Source organism: Plectrocnemia conspersa, unplaced genomic scaffold (genome assembly GCF_051122295.1).
Source record: "Plectrocnemia conspersa isolate PC_06_02 unplaced genomic scaffold, ASM5112229v1 ptg000009l, whole genome shotgun sequence".
Classification (NCBI taxonomy): Eukaryota; Metazoa; Arthropoda; class Insecta; order Trichoptera; family Polycentropodidae; genus Plectrocnemia; species Plectrocnemia conspersa.
In genome coordinates this window covers 17776203-17797819 of record NW_028277173.1, presented here as the reverse complement: position 1 = coordinate 17797819, position 21617 = coordinate 17776203, and the positions used below count along the sequence as shown (strand labels likewise).

At 32.0% G+C, this 21617-nt stretch overlaps 3 protein-coding genes across 3 annotated transcripts in view; 1 reads left to right on the top strand and 2 right to left on the bottom strand.

The window, feature by feature from the left end:
• The window catches only part of l(2)k05819 (transmembrane protein 94-like protein l(2)k05819), a 605947-nt gene that overhangs the window by 391094 nt on the left and 193236 nt on the right, over positions 1–21617 (bottom strand). The window lies entirely within an intron of this gene.
• Crz (Corazonin) lies at positions 90–975 on the bottom strand. The gene is made up of 3 exons (XM_088192139.1): positions 835–975; positions 516–749; positions 90–452 (listed from the first exon to the last, which is right to left on the bottom strand). The coding sequence occupies exons 2-3, from the start codon at positions 744–746 to the stop codon at positions 339–341; spliced, it is 345 nt and encodes a 114-aa protein (XP_088048265.1). The 5' UTR covers positions 747–749; positions 835–975; the 3' UTR covers positions 90–338.
• The window catches only part of LOC148232116 (lateral signaling target protein 2 homolog), a 29989-nt gene continuing 15316 nt past the window's right edge, over positions 6945–21617 (top strand). The window contains exon 1 of the mRNA XM_088193764.1: positions 6945–7096. Within this exon, the coding sequence (XP_088049890.1) occupies positions 7061–7096 (36 nt within the window). The 5' untranslated portion in view covers positions 6945–7060. The remainder of the gene's footprint in view (positions 7097–21617) is intronic.

Below are 21617 nucleotides of genomic sequence, written 5' to 3'. Positions count from 1 at the left end.
GTTTTTCTTATTATTACAAGTTATATTATATAATGAACTCTTCGTTGATTTATTAATGAGGTTTTAAAATTGATTAAAACACAATCATATAATGTTCGTACGTTTATTTTCCTTATTGATTCAATACAATAATATTAATACGTATAAAGATATAGTCAACTATCCTATAAATACAATACAGCATAATGATGATAAAAACAAAACGTCATCAAATACCAATCACAAACCCAGCCGTTGTGATTTTGATGTTCTATAAAAATAATGTTAAGAAAGATACATTTATAAATTAGTTGATGACTTTAATATGCGTTTTCCAAATCAACAAGTTAATAATTGAATCAGTTGAAGCTCCTGGTGTCATATGAAGGTGGGGAACGTTTGAGCCTCATTCCGGAGCTTTCGGCCTCAGCGTCAGCGGCGTTCATACTGAGTAGGTCACACGGCACCATCAACTATCACAAAATAAATTAATTTAATAATAAATTAATAAATATTAACAACGTTGTATAAAATACCTTTTCATTTATGGGTTTTCCTTGCAGAATGTATCTGAGTTTTTCCAACTGGCATGGGTTTGAGAGGAGCTTGTCGAGCAAATTGTTCTCATATAACATGTTTCCGTTCATTCCGTTTCTCTTGCCGTTCGTCCAGCCCCTCGAATATTGGAAAGTCTGTCCAGAAACTGTCGAGATTCCCAAAGTGGTGATGGTGGCGATGATCAAGAGTGCAGCCATGTAGGAATTCATGTTCTGTTCACAATAATATTCATTCAACAATTAAAATGAGAATATACTTTGTATACAAATTATATTGCGAAGATAAAAGATGCTTTACAATTCTTTGTATAAGAGTAGATGTTAACACTCTGAAACGTTAGACTGCTTTAATCCTACGATCCTGTTGGATGGGCTTTATATACTTTTCACAGTGGGGTAGGGGGAGGCTTGCTCAAGTGCTTCACCCACTCTAGAGAATAGATAATGACGGAGGAGCTAAATGGAAAAGGATATTCATCTGTAAAAAAGCTCTTTGCTAGTATATTCGAATGTTGTTTAATAATTAAACATGTTTTTGAATATATAAAACGTAATAAAATAATAAATTTCATATTTTAATATTATTATTTAATATTTTTTTAAATAAGTTTGAGTATTTCCTCTAGTATATCTAGCATGTATTGTATAGAAAAGTGACATTAATTATTTTTTATGAAAAATTAAACAATATTCTATAATTAATGTGCCGTTGTATATGAGCTATTTTGTCTATGATTGCGATAAACACTTCAATTTTATTAGTTTTTTTATTTGGGTAAAAATATATTTCCTAAATAAATTCAGAAAATTCTTAACTATAAAGATAAATAATCTTTCGTTTTTTTTTATTCTAAAATAAATTAATAAATTATAACTAGAAACTATGGTTAATTTAGAAACATCTTTTCGATCTTACAGTAAAAAATTATAGTTTATTTTAATAAATGATTTTTTCTGTTAAAAAACAAACATAAATATGTTTTTCATAATATTCCGTAGCGTTCTAATTTTTTCTAATTAAAAGTTCAAATTTTAAAGAATAAAATTCGCGGTATGATTATTTTCGTATATAAAAATTTTAATATTAATTTTGCTACCTTTTTGTGCTACAATTAGTTGGTGGTAGGGCACAAATAAAAAATACATTTTGTGTACAATAATGAAGTTTTTAATTTACTCTTTACTAACTAATTTACGTATTTAAATTAATAATAATAGATAGCAAATCTAATGACGTGAAATAAATGCTTTGGGTTATATAGATCTTCCATTATTATCGAGAAGATATATTTGCAATATGATTACCCTTTCATTTACTGTAATGTACACCGAGTGTATATGCCATCTTATTATGTGAATATCTACATAAATATGTCGAATAAAATATTCACATTTTAGCTATTATTTTGCGATATACTTTTATATTAAATTAGATAATTACAATATGTAAGTAATTTTAACAAAAATAAATAATAATTCAGCAATAGAGAGTTTTTTTATATATTATAATTATTAGGTAGCTTAAATTTTTGCATTTAAATAGAATAATTGAGATGTTCAAGGCATTTACTTATTTTCAGCATTTACATAGTATATTACAATAATTGTTAGACTTGTTAAATTGTTTCGACTATTTTAATGATTACTTCTTTATAAAATAAATGTTTTTTCCATTTTTAAATCCCTATTTTTAACATTTTTATATGTACACTGAGTATACATCACAGGAGTGCATGGATATTTTTCATCGTGAGGAGTGGGTTAAGAGTAGATCTTGCTTTAAACTTATCTCAGCATTAGCCATTTTATTTTTTTAAGTATCAACTACTAAAGACTTGATAAGCGTATTTAATTATTTTTTTAGATAGTTTTCCATAAATTACTTACTCACTCAAAATAAAAATATCGAGATGTGCTGATCGCTTGACGAGAAATTTTGAGATATTTCGTTCCAAAGTGTAACTAAGCCGTGCAGTAAAACATTTTTGAATGTTTATTCCGTCGAACACCATTTAAAAAAGAATTAGGAAAAATATAAAAATAAATTGGGAAAAAGGGATTGGGAAGATGATGCAAACACAGCTCATTAATAAAATATTACATATGTGCTGAAAGAAAAATATAATTGGGACTATTAAAATAAAATGTTAATAATATTAATTTAATCTAACAAACAAAATTATTTTATATAAAATATATTAGATACTTACATCCAACATTAAATAGATAATATAAAAATTAACTTTAGGTATATATTTTAAATTAACTAATTTTATCGCTAATCCATCAAACGAACCTAATCTTTTTATTTTCACCATAAATTTAAACATATACTATGTTTTATGGACTCTTATTGTGATGATCACATGAAAATGCACGTTAACGAATGTATGCATAATGAATTTTCTCTTCGTGTGTTCATATATCATATTACCAAAAGACATATTTGTCTGAGGGCGTTTTAACGAGAAAAACCGTCCTATATAAAATAAATAAAATAAAACCTTTTACTTTGGATATAGTATAACAAAGGTAGATCGTTTGGTGGTGAGTGCGAGTATTTTTAGCGAAATTTCCATACATGCACTTTTTACCTTTTGTCTGCTGATAAGGGACGCGGCAAGTCTTAAAATATCATATTATTTTTTTCTTCTTTAAATTTTAATGAAAGTGTTCATATTGCACTGACGAGTTTCAGCGCACATTTTTCAGCAATAAAAAATCCAATTGCAAAACTCATCTGACCGGTCGGAATTAATTTTCCTTGTAATTTGCCTCGTCAAACGTCTACGCGAAAAAATGTTGTCAACGACTTTTTATTATTTAATTTTATGGCAGAGAACGAGCAAAATATGTTTTCTTGCTGAAACGTCAATGTCAATGCTGAAACGCGGTCAACAATTAAACGGCCATTTTGAGGGCAAAACTTTTTAGTTAATTTGGTTAATTTGCATTTATATTTCATTATTGTTTCTAATAAATTAAGACGGTAAATACATTGACATAGAAAATAATCGACGAAATGTAACTTTCCAAGAATTATCAGCAATTTACTCGTCTGCTTTTCATCAATGTGTAATTATGGTCTTGTGGCCTCATTAAGTTATTCAGTAATCGGATGTGTTAATAAACATTGACACAATATGGTCAGGATCCGTTTTTAATAACAACGAAATTCTATTACGTTTATACAAACTTGTGAAAAATAAATATCTTCAGCGCATCCCTGAAAATGTTCGACAGCTTTCTTGTTGATTGTTGGATGCTTTTATCATTCTCTAACTAATTTTCCCTTACGATAGAAAACAATATCCAATCAGATTCTATTGTCTATCGTTATCTTGAAAGGAGCAGCGCATATAAAAGGTCATAACATTGTAAATTCGCACATATACGAGCTCTTGCGGGTGTTTTACATTCCACTTTATTAATTTAATTAAAATTAAATGCGAGTACGCTTTTATGTAGGTATGTACTATGAAATTTGAATTATTATTAAATATAAGTTCATACATAGAGACAATGTGTTAACATTCATAAAGAAAATATTATAATTGTATACATTTATAATTAGGTTTAACAAAAACAATCAAAAGTTATAAAATGTTTTTTTTTAAGTTGTATTTTAAATAATATACAAACAATGAACTAAATTACTATACAGTATATTCGTAAAATAAAGATACAGTATCAGTGGATATAGAAGAGATTTTATAGCAGTATGCGTGACGTGTCTGAGTTTACCGACCAAAATAGCAGCAGCTTTGTCTTTAAAATTACAGCGTCAATTCTTAGTGTTGTCATTTTGGGGGTTCGTTTAATGATCCGTTTCTTTTGAACGAAAATATCTGCTGCTGAAATTCAACGCCAGATTATTTTTTATGTCAATTTTCATATTTTGATACTGATGAATTTATTAAAACATTAGAGAGAAAAAAATGTTTTGATAGACGTTTAGCGATCAATAAATTTTATAAATAACGTTAAGAAATGTCTAGAAACACGTCAAAACAAATATTGATAGTTTAATACGCATTCAGATATACGTTTCATCAGCGATTGAGACAGAACATTGTTTACAACAAATTAAGCTGAGCTATATATTTTTGTAATTAATTTTATTAAGAAATATTATTAGCTTATGTTTCATAAAAAACATTTACAATGATAGAAAAAATATTTATTCGACTTATTTTATTCATTATTTACCATGGTTAATTTTATATGCTTATAATGTAATTAATACATGAGCTGAAAGAAAAATGTTGAAATTATGATCAGTAAGATATTTTTGAAGACATGTTTATAACCATTGCCATTTCAGTGAAATTAGCTACGTAGAAATGGTAGCGCTTAAATATGTTATAATCGTGCTATTTTTCCTGTATTGAAAAACATTATTTCCTTTTATTTTTAATTAAAAAAGTCCCAACTTTCGTTCCAACGAAACTCTGTTGAACATTTTAAGTCCAGATAAAAGCAGCTGCTTCCATTTCAATTGTCAAATCTGGTTTAGCCAAGCAGTCACATTAAATTACTAAAGTTTAACTCGATTTTTGAGAAATCTTGAAGATATTACGATGAAGTGTTACATCACGATCGATAGCACATTTTATTATAATATTATCTATTTGTTGCACAATTTGCATGACCAGAAAATCAACTGATATAACTTAAATACAATTTATATACATTGCTAAGTTGAACACAAAATTAACACTTGTGCATGCAAAAACAAAAAAGGTAATAATAATATGTATGTTTTTTTATTTATACTTTTTTATAAATTAAGAAAATTTTTCATTTGATGCTTTATGAAATCAATCTTCTTGAAATTTCTACGTTAATCGCGATCGCGTCCATTATTCTAGCATGTATATACTAGGACCACAATTCTCGATGATTCTCTCAAATCGACCTTTTAAAATATATTTATACGTATTCGATTTGTATATTATCTATGCAGTTCGCCAAAATAAAGGGGATACATTTGCTTTATGTTAGGCTTGTCTATTATATCTTATATCAGTTCATAGTATTTATTTGATGTGGCAAAGCATGCCATGGTACGATATTTTTGCGACAAAGCAAAAACAGTAGCAGTTTTCGCAGAGATATGTAATTACTCAAATCAGATATTTTATTTTACGACAAATTATATTCATTATATCGTCAGTAATCATCAGGTCCGTCGCGTAGGGAGGAAAGGGGGCAAAAAGGGAAAATGCACCCTTGCGCAAGATTGAATGGGACGCTAAAAATAAGTTAGTAATAATCAATATTCAAACAATATATACGATTTTGCCAGGAATCATATGGCATTATTTGTAAATTGTGATAACCATAGCTTAAATCAAAACCGATTGCAAGATCTTACTATGAATTTCACAGAAGCAGTAACTGATCTTGAATCTCTGGAAAAAAAACTTTGCGATGATTTATGCGAAAATTCTATTAAGATATCAAAAATAAAATGCACAGATTAAAAAATATAAACTGAAAAAATAATTTGGTGACGTAGAAGAATGCCAGTAGATGTATTAATTTATGCAAAACTTTCAATAGAGAACAAAATCGTACGTATTATGAAAAACGTACTTGACCAAATATCAACACAATTTTCTACACCTAAATAAAAAGTCATTTATATTTCACTTGGATCTCGTAGAAAAATATTATCTTCGCCCAAACACTCAAAAACATTGGAAAATATCGCGAACACGTTGAAGATAATGATTAGAAAGAAATTTTTAAGAATGTAATAGTTAAGCAGATAAATCGTTTTTAATTAATTATGAGATTTGTTTATATTCGTGGTCACAAAAGTTTTCCTTAATAAATTAATATACTTTTTATTGTTGTTTTAGCATTGTAAAATATCGATATTATCCCCTCTTAATATTTCATTCATTATAAGAAACATATATTTTAGTTTTAGAAAAAATACTAATCGATGATTATTATAGATTTTGCATAACCTATGCAAAATTATCGTACATTAAAAAGGTTTATTCATTCGATAGACAGAAAGAGGTCTTAAAATGTCCCCTATATTTAGAATTGCATACTGTGCATTTTCTCAAATTACGATATTTTAAATTAAGGTGACCAGACGTCCTCCTTTACCTTTTTAACTCTCGTAGCATCCCTAAATGGTCACCTTATTTAAATTTAAGAAAAATATATTTGGCCTTTGTGGGTGAGAAACGATCGCAGAGATCTAATTTAGACTCATAAATACTTGATTTTATTGTCTTCATATTTATAATAATTATTTTAAAATATCTAAATGCTTTTTTTTCTACGTGATAGCAGTAATTAAAACTATTAATGGTTGTTCGATATTGCCCGTCGTCGTAAATAGCGTATCGATGACGCATAGTGCGTGACGTATCGGCTGCGGTTGGCAGCAGTGTTCTGAGCGACGAAACGGCAGTTGGCAGCCCGCGCGCGGCCATGTCGTCGTGAGGCGCCCCGCCGCCCCCGCCGCCTACGCGGCTGCGCCCCCGACCGAAGCCCCGAATATGGACTCCCTCAGGAAGTGGTTCTATAAGCCCAAGGTGAGTCTTAGTTTGACATATAAATAACCATCGTCGAACGAACGACCTATGTTTATATGGGATCCTCGGAAACCCTCATCCGCAACGAACCGATCTAATCGAAATGCTATTGTCATATCCGATGACGATTGGATTACTTAATTTGGAATTACACAAATATGGCCTCTCGTGTATTATTGCGCGACATTCTTTATCCAACTGTCATTGAACGCATACGTTAAAAAATGTATTATTGTTCACTTTCTATACGCGAACGATCAATATATTATATTAGCAGTAAGCAAATGTGTAATCTAGATCGAATATAATTGCTAATGTTCTTTGTTGTATTTTTTTATCATAAAAACAACTTATTAGACTATGGCTGTTTTTTACATTCTAATGGCCAAAATTTTAAAACACATTTCAATAAAATATTATTTTTACATGTATGGTCATTATTTTCATAGCATAGGCCAAATCTTCAAACGTCACTGTACACAATATATAATATTTTCATTTAAAATATTATTTTTTATGTAGAACATTAGCTGCCGTTTTTTTGTATTTTGGCCAAAAGCATTAAAAATAACATTTGGTCTTAAAATAATTAAAATGACATATGTTGTTGTTTACTTGCATACAATACAATAAGATCTATTGAAATATTCATTGTAAGACAATGTTATGTCACTTTTTTCTTGTATTTATATGACAATTTTACTCGTTCTGATTATCGTTATCAATTATTCATGTATGTGTGTGGTAATTTATAAATATTTACTTAAACGAAATCGTGATAACAATTAGATAAACAAATTTTTATGAAAAATCAATAATTTTGTGATGTTTCATTACTTCGAGCGTTATTGTTATTTTTTAACGTTTCAAATTATAGGTGCTTCTGTTTTAAATAGTCATTTACTGATATGATAAGATTGTGATTGATTCAATGATATTTTTATGGAGACAAACAGACGAACATTTATTGTTAGATCGGTGATTATTGTCTACTTGACGATAAAGTATCTCAAAAATGAGTACCCAAATAGAAGTGATATATAAGGATTTCGTTGTTGTTTATTATATATAATATAATACTTAAGAGTATTCAACATTCTCTGAAGTACCGTAAATATTAAATCTTTGTCCATTTTACGATTCATCATTCATTTGTAAGGCTGGTGACAATGTAATGTAATGAATGAATTTGACAAAGTACTTTGAATTTTATAGTAAATTTATATTGGAACATTAGGATATGACTCGTAGTTCCTTAGAAATGTTTATGTTTAATTCGTCTTTAGCAAGAGCTATATCTGCGGAGATAGATATCTTTCATATTTCATACATTTTAGACATCGATTTTATAATATTAGCATAATTGGTATTGTTTAAACAATAGTCTCTTAACCTTTAGAACTTATTGATAATATATATTTTCAATAAACATCTGTGTTTTGTTCTAAATTACGTTAATTATACATAATGAATACTAATTATAGGATTTCCCAGAAAATTTGGGTCAAAAATATTTTAGTTGCTAGCTTTTTAATGGATAATTTGTAATGCTGCTTCAATGACAATATTCTATTTGTTCATATGAATATGTTTGTTTGGATATGATTTCAAACAAACCTAAAACATCCACTGTTTCATATCTGTCCATTTCGTGTTATTTTCATAATATTTAATGTATGTCTAGGTATCGTTACATTGATAATTAGTTATAGTTATCAACGACTTTCAGGCGCATCCATATTTTGTTCGATGCTTCTGAAGGATCAGCACAGTACGCGTAACTATTTTTAGATATGTCCGTTGATATGCTGATTAATGTATGTCGTTATAATCAATCAACAATTATTAATTCGCTTCAATAATTAATAATAAAAAAAATTACTGACTTAAACAATGGATTTGCGTGTGTTCCTATCTCACCCAACTACTATTTGATACGGGATATCGAGATCAAGTAACATTGTCGAAAAGTGCAGTATGATGTTAAATTTTTATTATTTTTGGAACCCATTTTAAAAACGCTAGTATGGATTATATAGAAGCTGTGAATGAACTGGAAGACCTTTCAGTAATTAATTTGTACCTTATATAAAGCTAATTGTTGACATTAACACGGTAGTAGTCTCGCCCATTGCTAAGACTATACTTATTCACTAGTTCAAATGTTAATCTATTCTACGTTAATTTGCCGAACAATAAATATGAAATTACTTTTATACTATATTTGCGTTAACACAGTCAGTTCGAGAGATATCCATTTCATCATTATTCATAATTGAGAAAGATATGGCAAGTTTAGGTTTACGTCGCTACTATTAGCTCTAAAGCATACGATACGAATATACGTTCGATATACTTATCTTTTTTAGAGCTAATAGTAGGGCGTAAACCCTAACTCTCCATTTCTTTATCAATTATCTCTCAAACTAACTATTTAAAGAACCGTGTTGTATGATAATATCGTCCAACGTGTACAGGACAGAGATAGATGCTTTGCTTGCTTTATATGTGCATAGTACATACGCATTTCCCCTCATGTTTCTACTGTCTCAAGTCACGATTTTATTGCTTTTAACGTGAATTTTTAACTTCTGAGAAGTGATGATTGTTTTTGCGCTCTCCTATTGTCCAAATTACGGTTTCAATATACTTGAAAAATATATAAAATCATTACTTAAAAAAAAATATAAAATCGCGCCATTACCACCCTATTACCATCCTGGGGGGGGGGGGGGCACCTGACTTTTGCCTCGAGTACCGCGTTTCTTAGCCTCGGCTCTGGTCTCATGTCTCGCCCATATCAAATTATAACGGTATTTTTAAAAGCTTTGTCACGCGATCTTTTTTGTAATTCTTGAGAACTGGTTCGCGTGAAAACCTCAAATTTTAGCACAATAATAATACAGAGTGATCCAATTTGAGTTTCTTATGTTGGGTTGGGAGCACTGTAAATCAGACGTGTTCAAAAATAATTATGTACGAACGAATTGAAACCATGGACAGCGAAGAATTTGCGCAGATTCGATGCTAGAGTAGCAGGAAGTTGATGCTGATTTTTCAAAGAAAATTTTTTATCCACTGGTAAGGCACATTTCCACCTCTGAGTATATTAATAAGCAATAATTGCCACATATGGGTCGAGTAAAATTCCCATATGATTCACGAGAGACCATTGCATGCCCAAAGTGACTGTTTAATGCGCATTGTGGTTAAGAGACGTCATTGGGCCTTACTTTTTTGAAAACGATGATGGTCGGACTGTAACACTCAATAGTGAGTGCTATAGGCGCATGATAACATATTATTTTTAGATATTGATGTGAAATACATGTTTTACATCTAAAGTTTCCAAGTCGTATTATTTCGCGTTTTGGTAACGTCAACTGGCCATCAATATCATGCGATTTAACGCCATTAGATTTTTTTGTAGGGTTATGGTAAAAGTCGTGTCTACGCCGATAAATCCGAAACGTTGAAGCACCTAAAAACCAATAACCGCCAAGTTATAGCTGAGATACTGCCCGAAATGTACAAAAAAAGTCCAGAGGCGGCCATTTAATTGATATTATTTTCCGTAATTAATGAAATACCTTAAATGTAGGATTAAGAAAAAAAAACGAAGAAATCCTTAAGTTCGTGTTTTTTTTTCAAAAAGTTCTTGACGTAACCATAATAATACAATTAAACTAAACAAGCAAAACTTCAAAGGACGCGTGTCTCGGCGCTCTCTGTATCCAAGTTTTTCCTAAGCTATCGGCATCTCCGGCACTGATCTGGTTCGCAACCCAATTGCATACTTCTCCGCGGCCGCAAGTCCGGAATCGGTCTTCTTGTCAGCAAATCGAAACAGCCGTCGTATTCTTCCTACGCCGTATCGGGGTCACCTCTCGACCGTGAAGCGGAGAAAGTCATTTTGCCACCGCTGCAGATGGCATCCAAGACCGCCGTTTTCTTCGGCCGTCTCTGTCGAAAAGCGAAAGTGGCCGTAGCACCACATTTCGTTGCACATTTTGATTCTGACCCTCCGTAACCCCGCAAAGAAAATCCAAACCTCAGAAATATCCTGGGTTTCCTCGGTTTAAGGAAAACCACAACGAATAACATTTAACGGTACTCTCAATTTACTGTAAATTCGCATGAGTATTTTTGAGAAATTTTATAACTAGGTTAATAAGTTGAGGTTATAATAAACAGTAGTTCAAATCAAACACACATTCGGCGAGATAAAGTTTAAAACGAAAGAAACTCTGGGTTATGGACAATCAGTAACGACTAAAATTAAATGACACAATCAACACGCTTCCTGCTAAATATAATCGCATATCCAATTGCTTGGTAACATGCAAATTCAATGATACAAACAAGGATTTACTGTCTTTCGTCTCGCTCATGATCGATCCAAAATCTCATACTTGAAAATACATATAGTCATCGACATTTTTCTTCCTACTTTCTAGCGATCGCGTACTTCAGCAACGCTCTTCATTGTTGCAACAATAATAATCAATTTTTGAATCGAATTTGACTTTCACTGTTTTTTCTTGCGAAATTGTGATATAATATCCAATTTTCATTTCCAAAAAGTGTGGATATTTATTCTTTGCTAGCAATTAACTTTTGATAACTCATGCAGCACCCACTTTCCTATCTTGTGGATGTAGCGAGATAAATTTTCATGATTTAGCCTCTGTATTTACATAAAAAATGTATGCATGATTACACTCATAGCTCGATAATTTTTAGAATCGTGGACAGCAAATATAGTTGAATTTTAAGTGAAAAAAACGAGGTATGTTTTGCAGTGTAAATAAACACTGAATAATTAAAAGCGCAAAAAAATAAAAAAAAAATAGAAAAAGAAACCGTTATTGTGCTATATGGTATTCGGTCCACAATAGCATTTGGCCCAGGTTTTTCGGTACTCGTCCGTAATTCGACTGTAACCACTAATAAATCAATTCTGCGCATCCTCAATAATATCCCCAGCTTCTGCGCCTCTGTTCTAATGGCTCATATTTTCATTCAATCTTTATGATAATGGATTCTACTTGTATATGCATTATGCACCATGTATGATAACGCAATATTTTAAGGAATGAGTAATAGCAAACGTAGCTCTATCTATATTATCTAATTACAGACGAATTTACTGACTGTTCTCATATACATGTGTAAATATGAGTTCAAAGAGATCATGATTTTAATACTACTAATACGATTGTCAATTAATGTGTTATTGGGCATAATTTCTTTCAACGCTCGAGTGTTCATTCCTAATATTGTGCAATCGCGTGAGATTTTGCCGTTTACTTTTTCAAGTTAATAGAAAAAATCGATAATTGAACAACTCGATGTGCGCGAAAGTGCGACTTTTTCTTTAGGTAGTCTAATTACGGCATACCGTGCAAATATCGCGTAAAACATATGGAGATCAATTTTTTAAAGTCAATGCAAAATAGCTAATTTGACACTCGATTAAATATTGAAATGATTACTTATTCCTGGTGTAAAACAATAAACCACATAAATCTGAGTTGATTGTATCCGAGTTGTTTGACTCACAAATTGCGCAGACTTTCCATCATAGACATAATCGATTCTTAACAGTAAAATGAATCTGATACGATGAACTGCCCCTTTCTGCATTATTTATTATTCATCGGGTTGAATGCAGTGTGGCTAACCTTGTTGCTAGAGCCTCAACAACGCGGACTGAAAAAATGTTTCGCAAATGCTATTGTTTTGTTGCTGTCAGCCCTGGTTACGTGGATGCTCAAAGTTCGGTAACGTCCGCAGCTCTTGCAATCTTGAATTTTCATAGGACGCTTGTTAATGCGGTCACGAACGATGCCCATCGACAACGGAAATCGTCTTATGGGCGAATTGCAAGTAAGTTTTGCAAGGTTCGTCGTTGGAAGTCGAACTAGAAATGCTTCGAGATCATACACTTTCTCGGCGGCGACCCGCCTATTGGAATCTCAAAGCAGCCTTTTCAGCCGAGACCGTGGAAGTAGTTCTTCAACGGTGCTTATGAAAGTTAAAGACTCGGCTTTACGTAATTCTATTTGAGAGGTTAATCGGGCTTATTTTCATACATCGATTCTCGTCATATTGTGCTCATGCAAACTGGTATAAAATATTATAATACGTATTTCCATTTAAATATTATACGCTCAGCTTATCTCTTATAATTCGATTGCGTGTAATTAGTCAGCAAGTAGATGCAACTTCTTCTTGGGTCAAGCATGTTTATGAGCATCGGTCGCAATTTTTATTTCACTGTACTAGAAATAACTTTCGATATTTCGAATTTTGGTTGTATCGAATTTTTCTTAAAAAAGAGTTCTAATTTAAATTAAAAAATAATTACAACCACAGCTTGGAAAGGGGTTGAAATATTTTCAAATTTAAAAAAAAGTTTATTTAAGTTTTATTATTTCATAATTGTTCAATGCATTATTTACGTGTTGTTTATATAGGGTGTCGAAACGAAATTAAATTCGACGAACTCTCTTCGCTATGCATGGTCATTAGGCTTCAGTTCTTGTGTTAATTGAATTTTGTAAGCATGGAGACACAGATCTTTTGTGACTATACGCTGTAAAGAGCTTCTTAAAATTGGCAATTGTCCGGGATTTTTACCAACACTCTCACACACTGCTTCGATATTGACATTTGAACGGCTTGTTTTATTACATTTTCGAATCGCGACCGTCAAACTTTCATTCTTTTTGAGATATTGCTCAATAATGAAAACACGTTGTTGTATCGTGTAACGCTCCATTTCTACTAACCCTAAACTCTCAGCTGTCAAATTTTTTTTCATGGCTGCCAACATTTTCTGCACAAATGACGGCAAATTCAAATCTTGCGTTAATTTTAAGTTGTCTATACAGTCATTGTCAAATAGCAGGTTTACCATGGTACAGTTCCAAAAATTCAAACACTCGAGCGTTACTCCACTCCATTTTACATAATATAATAAAATAAAAAATAACGTATTGATAGAGCGCTCGTTGCGAACTTAACAGCGAATGTGTAAACACTAAGTTCGCCTTTTGTTATTCGCCTCGTCCAGTCTGATTTGTCCCAAAAAACCGCTCCCGGCGCTGCGAGTGGCGAAACGAGAGACGAGGCGAATGAAGAGTGAACCATTTACACATGCCGCTCGTATTACGATTCGACACGCCTTTCATGCGAATGTGTAAATGCGGTATTAGATGGCCACGTTAATATACACTGGTATTTTAATGAAAGAAATTGTCGCTACTTCCCTGACGTTTTAATGTAATAAAGTATAGATTTTTAATTTTCTAATTATTGTGTAAATTAATTGCCACAATAGACTAGGTCGCGCAGCGATACTTTTTACGATGCATAAGAGACAATCTGAGATCTAACAATCCGTTGCATATCACATTTAAATTTATTAATTTATGTTATATTAAATTGTGTTACCTGCATGACATGCAGGACGATGCCTTTTACTTTGCCCCCGCGATTATTATGTCATTATTCATTACTATTATCCTTCTCGGCCCGTTGCTACTATGATGTTACCTCATTCATTCGGTGCAATCTCGTGTCGTGATTCAATGCCGCGTTTGCCATAACGACGGAGTTCATTCAGCGATTAAATATGAATCACAGTAGCAATTTGTGCTGAGATGTCGAAACGCGATTTTCCTTCCCGGGTCGAAAAAAAACAGATAACATTTGAACTCGGTAGATAGCACATAGGTGTGTCTTCTCTCTATCCGCATGTTTTCAAATTTCGACGACTTTTGGGCGAAACTAGTATGTTTGTTAATCTTACGATACCTTGTGATAAGCCCGATTACTGAAGATGATAAGTTGTGAAGGTAGAATGTGGTAGAAATGTATGTTTATTGGCTAGATAAGAACGTTTCTTATTATGCTACGTTTCCAATTGTGGCTTAGTTTATCCCCTTCGATTTGAATTTATAGAATAGCTTGTAAAACAAAACGTCTCCAGTCATTTCCAAGAGATGGGTGGGAAATCTAAATGTCTAGTAAGTTCAGCGAACCATCCAGAATCATCCACATTCATGCATAGAACGTTTTGACTATTCTATAGTATCAGCAAATTGCAAATGATTGGAAAATATATTATATACATGACCCGCCTTATCAAGAAATGTGAGATAACGAATGTGATAGGAGATTAAAATATTAAAATTTTACATTCAATGGTTATTACCAACATTTTCCCTTGGCTTCCGAAAACGGTTGTGAAATTTATTTGGAAAATATGTTACTTATTACATATTAATTTTTACGTCGCGTAACATTTTAAAGTGAAATGACGTGTGCTAAAAAATTGTGCTATGCGTCCAAACTGGCCGCATAGCACAATAAAATAGCAATTTCCTACGAAAGTTGCGATTCGCGATTTACAGATATCTCAACCTCATCGTTTTATTGGTATAATTTATTGAAAAAAATATGTTCATAAATCTATTTTATTTATGTATACAACTCGATGATTACAATTAAAAGTCGCCTACCTTAGCTTCGCCCGATTTGTAAAAATATATTTATGACTCGAAAAAATCTAAATCGTCATGATGCTCATATTTGGCTCTTCTGTCTCAGTTTGCCGATCCCTGTATATATTTGGTATAGTTTATATCTATGTTACAGACAAAGTGTGAATTTTGATAATGCTTACATTAACTGTCAAATCACTTCAGTTACAGTACACACAAAATAATATATGAATAATGTAACTAGTTATTGTTTGCTCCTCATTGTACGATGTTTGTCAAAATATTCACATAATAAATAAAACATTACAATTCTATATAAAAAAGGAAAAAAAGCATAATTTTCTTTTTAATTACGTGTACAAAAATAAAAAAATCATTTTGTTAATTATTTTTTGGAAAAATCGAGGATCGAAAAAAAAAATATTTTGCAAAATTATTTTCATTAAATATAAAATATCTTTTTTAATAAAAATATACCTACAAATAGAACAATGTTATCGTTTTTCAACACGTGTAATTGTTTTGAGTGACGATGCGATAAGTAATTAGTTAACTATGACAAGTTTTTCATTTAACTGTTGAACAGGTTAGGTGCTAGTGAGCGAGCGTTGGTCAGAACAGTGAACACCCCATGAACCTTGCATAAATTATATATACAACTTATTTAACACTAGATATACGGGTATAAACCTGTCAATTTGACCGGTGTCATTAAAAATAGGTATATAGTGACCAGATTTTTTAAAATAATAAGTTTCCAAAAATTAAAATAGTGTTAATATATTTGCATTGTTCAAATATAAAAAAATCGTAAGAAAAAACACTAAGATACAAATCAAATCAGAAACCCGTCAATTTGACTGATTTCGTAAATCTAGTGTTAACTCAAGGAACTTTATTACAATAGTAGATTAGATAAAATATTGTTCAATATGTATATATGTACAGTAGACCCCCCAATAATACGCTAAATTGGGGACGTTCTATTTTGATGCCAGTTACATTATGTGTGAGCGAGCCAAAGGAGGATATCTCACCACCTGCGCCTGATTCGTTTGTACGTATTGCAACAAATTGTGCGAGTATTTTATAATCCCCCCAAATAGCACGTCCCCAATTTACCGTGTTATGGGGGGGGGGGGGCTTACTGTATTTAAATGTATTTTAAACCACTTGTGTAAGGTAAATCTTGTTGTCAGTTTATATAATCCACATTTTAAATAGATTCGTGACAGAGAGTTATTCATGGGGTGTTCACTATTCTGACCAATGCTCGCTTGCTGTCGCTCGCTCGCAACCTAATGTTTTTTGTTGGTTTTACAACCTTTTTTGATGAACAAGTGATTAACTTGTTCATAAAAAAAAAAGGTTGTAGAACATTTCCAAAATATATCATATTTTTTTGATTTTTTAGACTACTTTATTATTATTAACAATAAAAAAAACTTGTGTAAACTTTATTTTGACATAGTCATACATACAATCCACATCTGTAAAAACTGTCCTGTAAAATCACCAACGATGGCTCAGATCCAATGTCTGAATCACGGTAGAATATCTTCAGCTTTTGTAAGATGCCATCGACTATAAAACCCTCACTAGCTAAAGTGTAGCGTAAAATGTAACATTGTAAGCTTTAACTAAAACTCACAGTTAGTGCATACTTTATCTATAGTTAACACCTTTAACTGTAACTCTAGCCGGTTGAAACACCGTTACTATAGGGCGCAAAAGTTGTTGATAATAGTTAATGATCAAATTACTAGAAAGGTCATATTGTTGCGCGACAATGCTAAGTTCCGTGTTGGGTTACGATTACCAGACTTCTGATTTTTTTTAAATCGACCTAATTATACCAACTTTTAATTCGGATGAGTTTTTTTTAGCTCCCAAGTCGAACCAGGTAACTAATATTGATGGACCCGTAGGCAAATATCCGTGCTTTATAAGAAGTCTCGACGCTTGTCAGGGTTCTTTATATCCTTTAGATCGCATTTTAAATTTAGATTAGGAAAATGAGCCATGTCGCTTGTTTTGGTTGATGCAGAATAAATTGATGGCAGATCTTTTAGATAACTATCATAAAGTCTTTGCATTGAAAAATGGTATTATTTTCTTTATTCATATTTTGGTAAAATGCAATCGCGTGCAAATCGTGTAGCATTTTTGCCGTTTTTTCTTCTCGGACCTTGCGTGGCCTTAGCGTGCCCAAGTCACGTCTTCTCGCTCGAGGAAGTGGACAACAGCGAGCGGTGTATAGTTACCTACGGATTGGATCGCTACATAGTCTGTTGTATGTACTTACACATATAAAGTCTCTTCCGAGGTTGTTGCAGCCAAAACGAAGAAAAAACCACGGTCACGTTGTAAAGTGTCGCGTTACGTCCAAAGCCTGGCGTACGTAAGACTTGTCTATCGATCTATCCATAAGTAGGCTTAGTGCCTGCCTGTCTGACGATCAAAATAAAGAAACGGTGGGGGAGGATTGAGATCTGAGGTCAAGATTTCTGCGGTCGATGCAATAAAGTTTGATAAACAATGTGAATATCGACTATATGCTTTGGATCTTTAGATTGATAAGCTTGCAGGTACACGCTACTTCGATTTCTTGTGGTTTGAACTACATACATTGTGAAAGTCTACTATACTATGTATCAAACAGAATAGCTTAGTATCAAGAATATGTTTTTATTCACTGAACATTCGAGGATAACTACGAGGTAAATCGAATTATTATTATGAGCAAAATAATAACATTCTTGGAGTATGCGACGTGTTCGTGTATAACTTGTTATTATATAAGTTTGTTTTAACTTATGAACCGTAATTAAAACAGTCCCAGTCAGAAATTATATTTAAAATCAGATTCTTATTGCTGCTACTTAAATTCGAGTTGTAAAAATTTAATGTGCTCGCGTGTTTTGCCAATCTTTTCAAAATATTTCGGCGAACGTGTTGAAAGACTTGCTCGACACCATTTTTGATATTAATCATTATACTAATAACTGTGTTTTACTTTTGTTATTGTGCGCAAACAGTTACATCTTATAGTTGATACTTTTGAATATATTATTTTATCCCTCTGTTTATTATATTCATACTTTATATTAAATGGTATCAACATCTGCGGTTTTATTGGTTGTGCCATTTATCGAGAATCTAAGATTACGACCATTATTATGTTTTGTATTTTCCTTGTACATAATTTTCAAGAAAAATATATATGTATATATGCTTATATAATTTTGACTAAAATTTATTTATAATCATATTAAACGTACACAGTTTGAGAAACATTGTCGAACGCGTTTGCTGATTTAATACCATTGACTCAGCGTGTACAGAATGATATATATGTACATATGTACACCATCCTTATTACACGTTCAGCCAAACCTAGGTATAAAATCAGATTCAAGCTTATTATTCAAAATATAATATATTACGTTTTTACAATTGAAGAAGTGGATAAACGCTGAAACTTATATTTGCTATTATAGTTGCCTCCTTATGTGTGAGTATCTCGATATTATGAGCGCATTTGTGTCAGTAAAATATAAATACCGAACCACGTTATCTTTTCTATACATAAATATTTTATTTTAACAAATAAGTTGGCCCGGGTAAAGTTGGGTGACACAGCTGGTGGTTTTGAAAGAACGCGTTTATTTATTTATTTACATTTTTTTTGTATACTCCGTTGTGTAATTTTTTATCGATGAATAATTTTATATTTCCCAATCTACTGTTTGCTCAAGTATTATAATATAAAACTAGGTTCTTTAATCAGTTGATCGTCCATCCATTGGTAAGCAAACGATTTCCACGTATGTACATAATAATATGGTTCTGCGTCTATGGATGACGCATCGTCTGCGTAAGGTCGTCTATGTCTGCGCAGTCTCCTTGTTCCGTAACGTACCGGCAAGGCCCTCCTCTATGGGGAATCACCGGTCCAGAGATCGCGAACGATTTTCGCAATCGTCATACTATTATGCATTTCAAATTTGTGTGCATGTTTGGTCTCGTTTAGAAGTGGCGAAGGTCGCGTGCTCGTTGCGTACTACGATTGCCAATGCCGTTTTCGCCTATGGCGCAGAACGCAGCGACTCTCAACAATTTTCCATTAGAAACTTGGTAAAGAAAGAATGGTCACGGCTGGCGGAAAACTGCGAGAATAATGGCGATTTGCGCACTTGTCACTCATGTGTGTGTTTAACAGCTTATTTCTGGTTGATGTATATGGTGATTATAATAATACACTATTTGAGGTTAAAACTGTATAATAAACCTTCAACGATACAGCTGGATGCAAATAGGAAATTAAACTGACGACAAAGATATTCAATTAATCAATGTATATACAAAAATGTTTGTCAAGGTTTTTCCTCTCAATGGCATAATTTACATAGCTAAGAAGATGGTATTCTTATCACAAAAAGGGTAGATAAGAAGGCAATTATAAATTCTCCGAGATCCATATAATTGTTTTATAAAAAAACAAAGTTGGCGATTGTACATGACAGTACAACTTTTATGTAACAATACCGACCATATATAACAGTGCAACGTTTGGAGTTGATACCTTTGAAATATGAAGTTTTTTATAATGATAGATAATGATTATGTCAGCTTGTCCTTTATCCATTATTACGGTTTATGTACAAAAAAATACGGTATATTACGGCCATTGGACATTTTGTAGCACTCGATTCTTTCGATGTAATTTTCGATAATTTTTTTGTGCATATCAGTTAAATTATATTTTCGCTAGTAGAAATATATATCTACTAGTGAAAATATAATTTTACCAAAAAATACACATTCATTGTAACATTTATACATCGGATGTAAATAAATAACGATAAGTATGAAAAGTTGAAATCATAGAATTGTACTACACCTGCCAGATAATTTATATTTTCACTGGTAAAATGTATTCCGATATGATTTTACTGAAATGACATATTTAAAAAAATATTTTCGGTATAGATTTGGACTAGTTTTTCTAGATTTTATTTTAGGAATAAGCACATGAAACTGAATGTATTATTTATTTATTTTGCTGCATTAATAAATTTTTGATAATACAATCTATAAAAACATTAATTTTTTATAATTCAGTTGGTGCTGTTGTTGATTTTTCGTTATTTCTTTGCATCTTCTTTAGGTATATTAGACAACAAGATTATTTACCTTATTCGCATCTAACCAGATAACATTTTAAAACATATTTATGTAGCAAAAGATTGTTAGCCGTTATGGGCAAATGCAGATTTAATGTTCATAACCATTGGCTTCTAAGCGTACCAAATTTACTTTTATAAAAGGATTATTAGCTCGAAACCACTCAACTTTATCTTCCTAAAATAGCGTTAAAAATTGGATTTATTCGTTCATGAACATTCATAATGCATGTTGCATTCATGAATGTGCTAATATTTTTTTCTGCACGTTCCGTATAATGCGACTCCAAGAAATTTTAAAATTCTTTAGTTCTTCAAACTTGTTTTACGTGTTTAGTCACGGTTTGCAACGTTTCGATAAGAGAAATGCTATACGTTTATAATTCTATCATCATTGTTATTATTATTTAGGTTTGAACGCACTTTTCCGATACGGCACGGCTGTTTCTTAAACGTTCTGATTCGGAAAATTCGTTATAATCGCGTTTCGCGTCCAAGGGCGAGTGCGACGCAAGCAAACAACGAAACGGTAAATATTGCGCGCTAATTGCGGCACGGTAAAAAAAACTACATTAAAATGACTCAAAAAGTATTTTTTTTTTGTCGCGTCGGAACACGAGCAGAGTTTAAATTGTGTCGTTTTGGTTTGTTCACATCGGAAGTGGATTTTTAAACGAAATGTCCGATAAGAACTTGGTAGTTCAAAGTGGGCTATAATTAGGTTCAGCTCATCGCGGAAGATCTTCGCCGTGGTGACGTCTACCGAAAAAAAATGGTAACGTAATTAAGTGTAAATTGAAACGGCAAACCGAATTCTTGGTAATT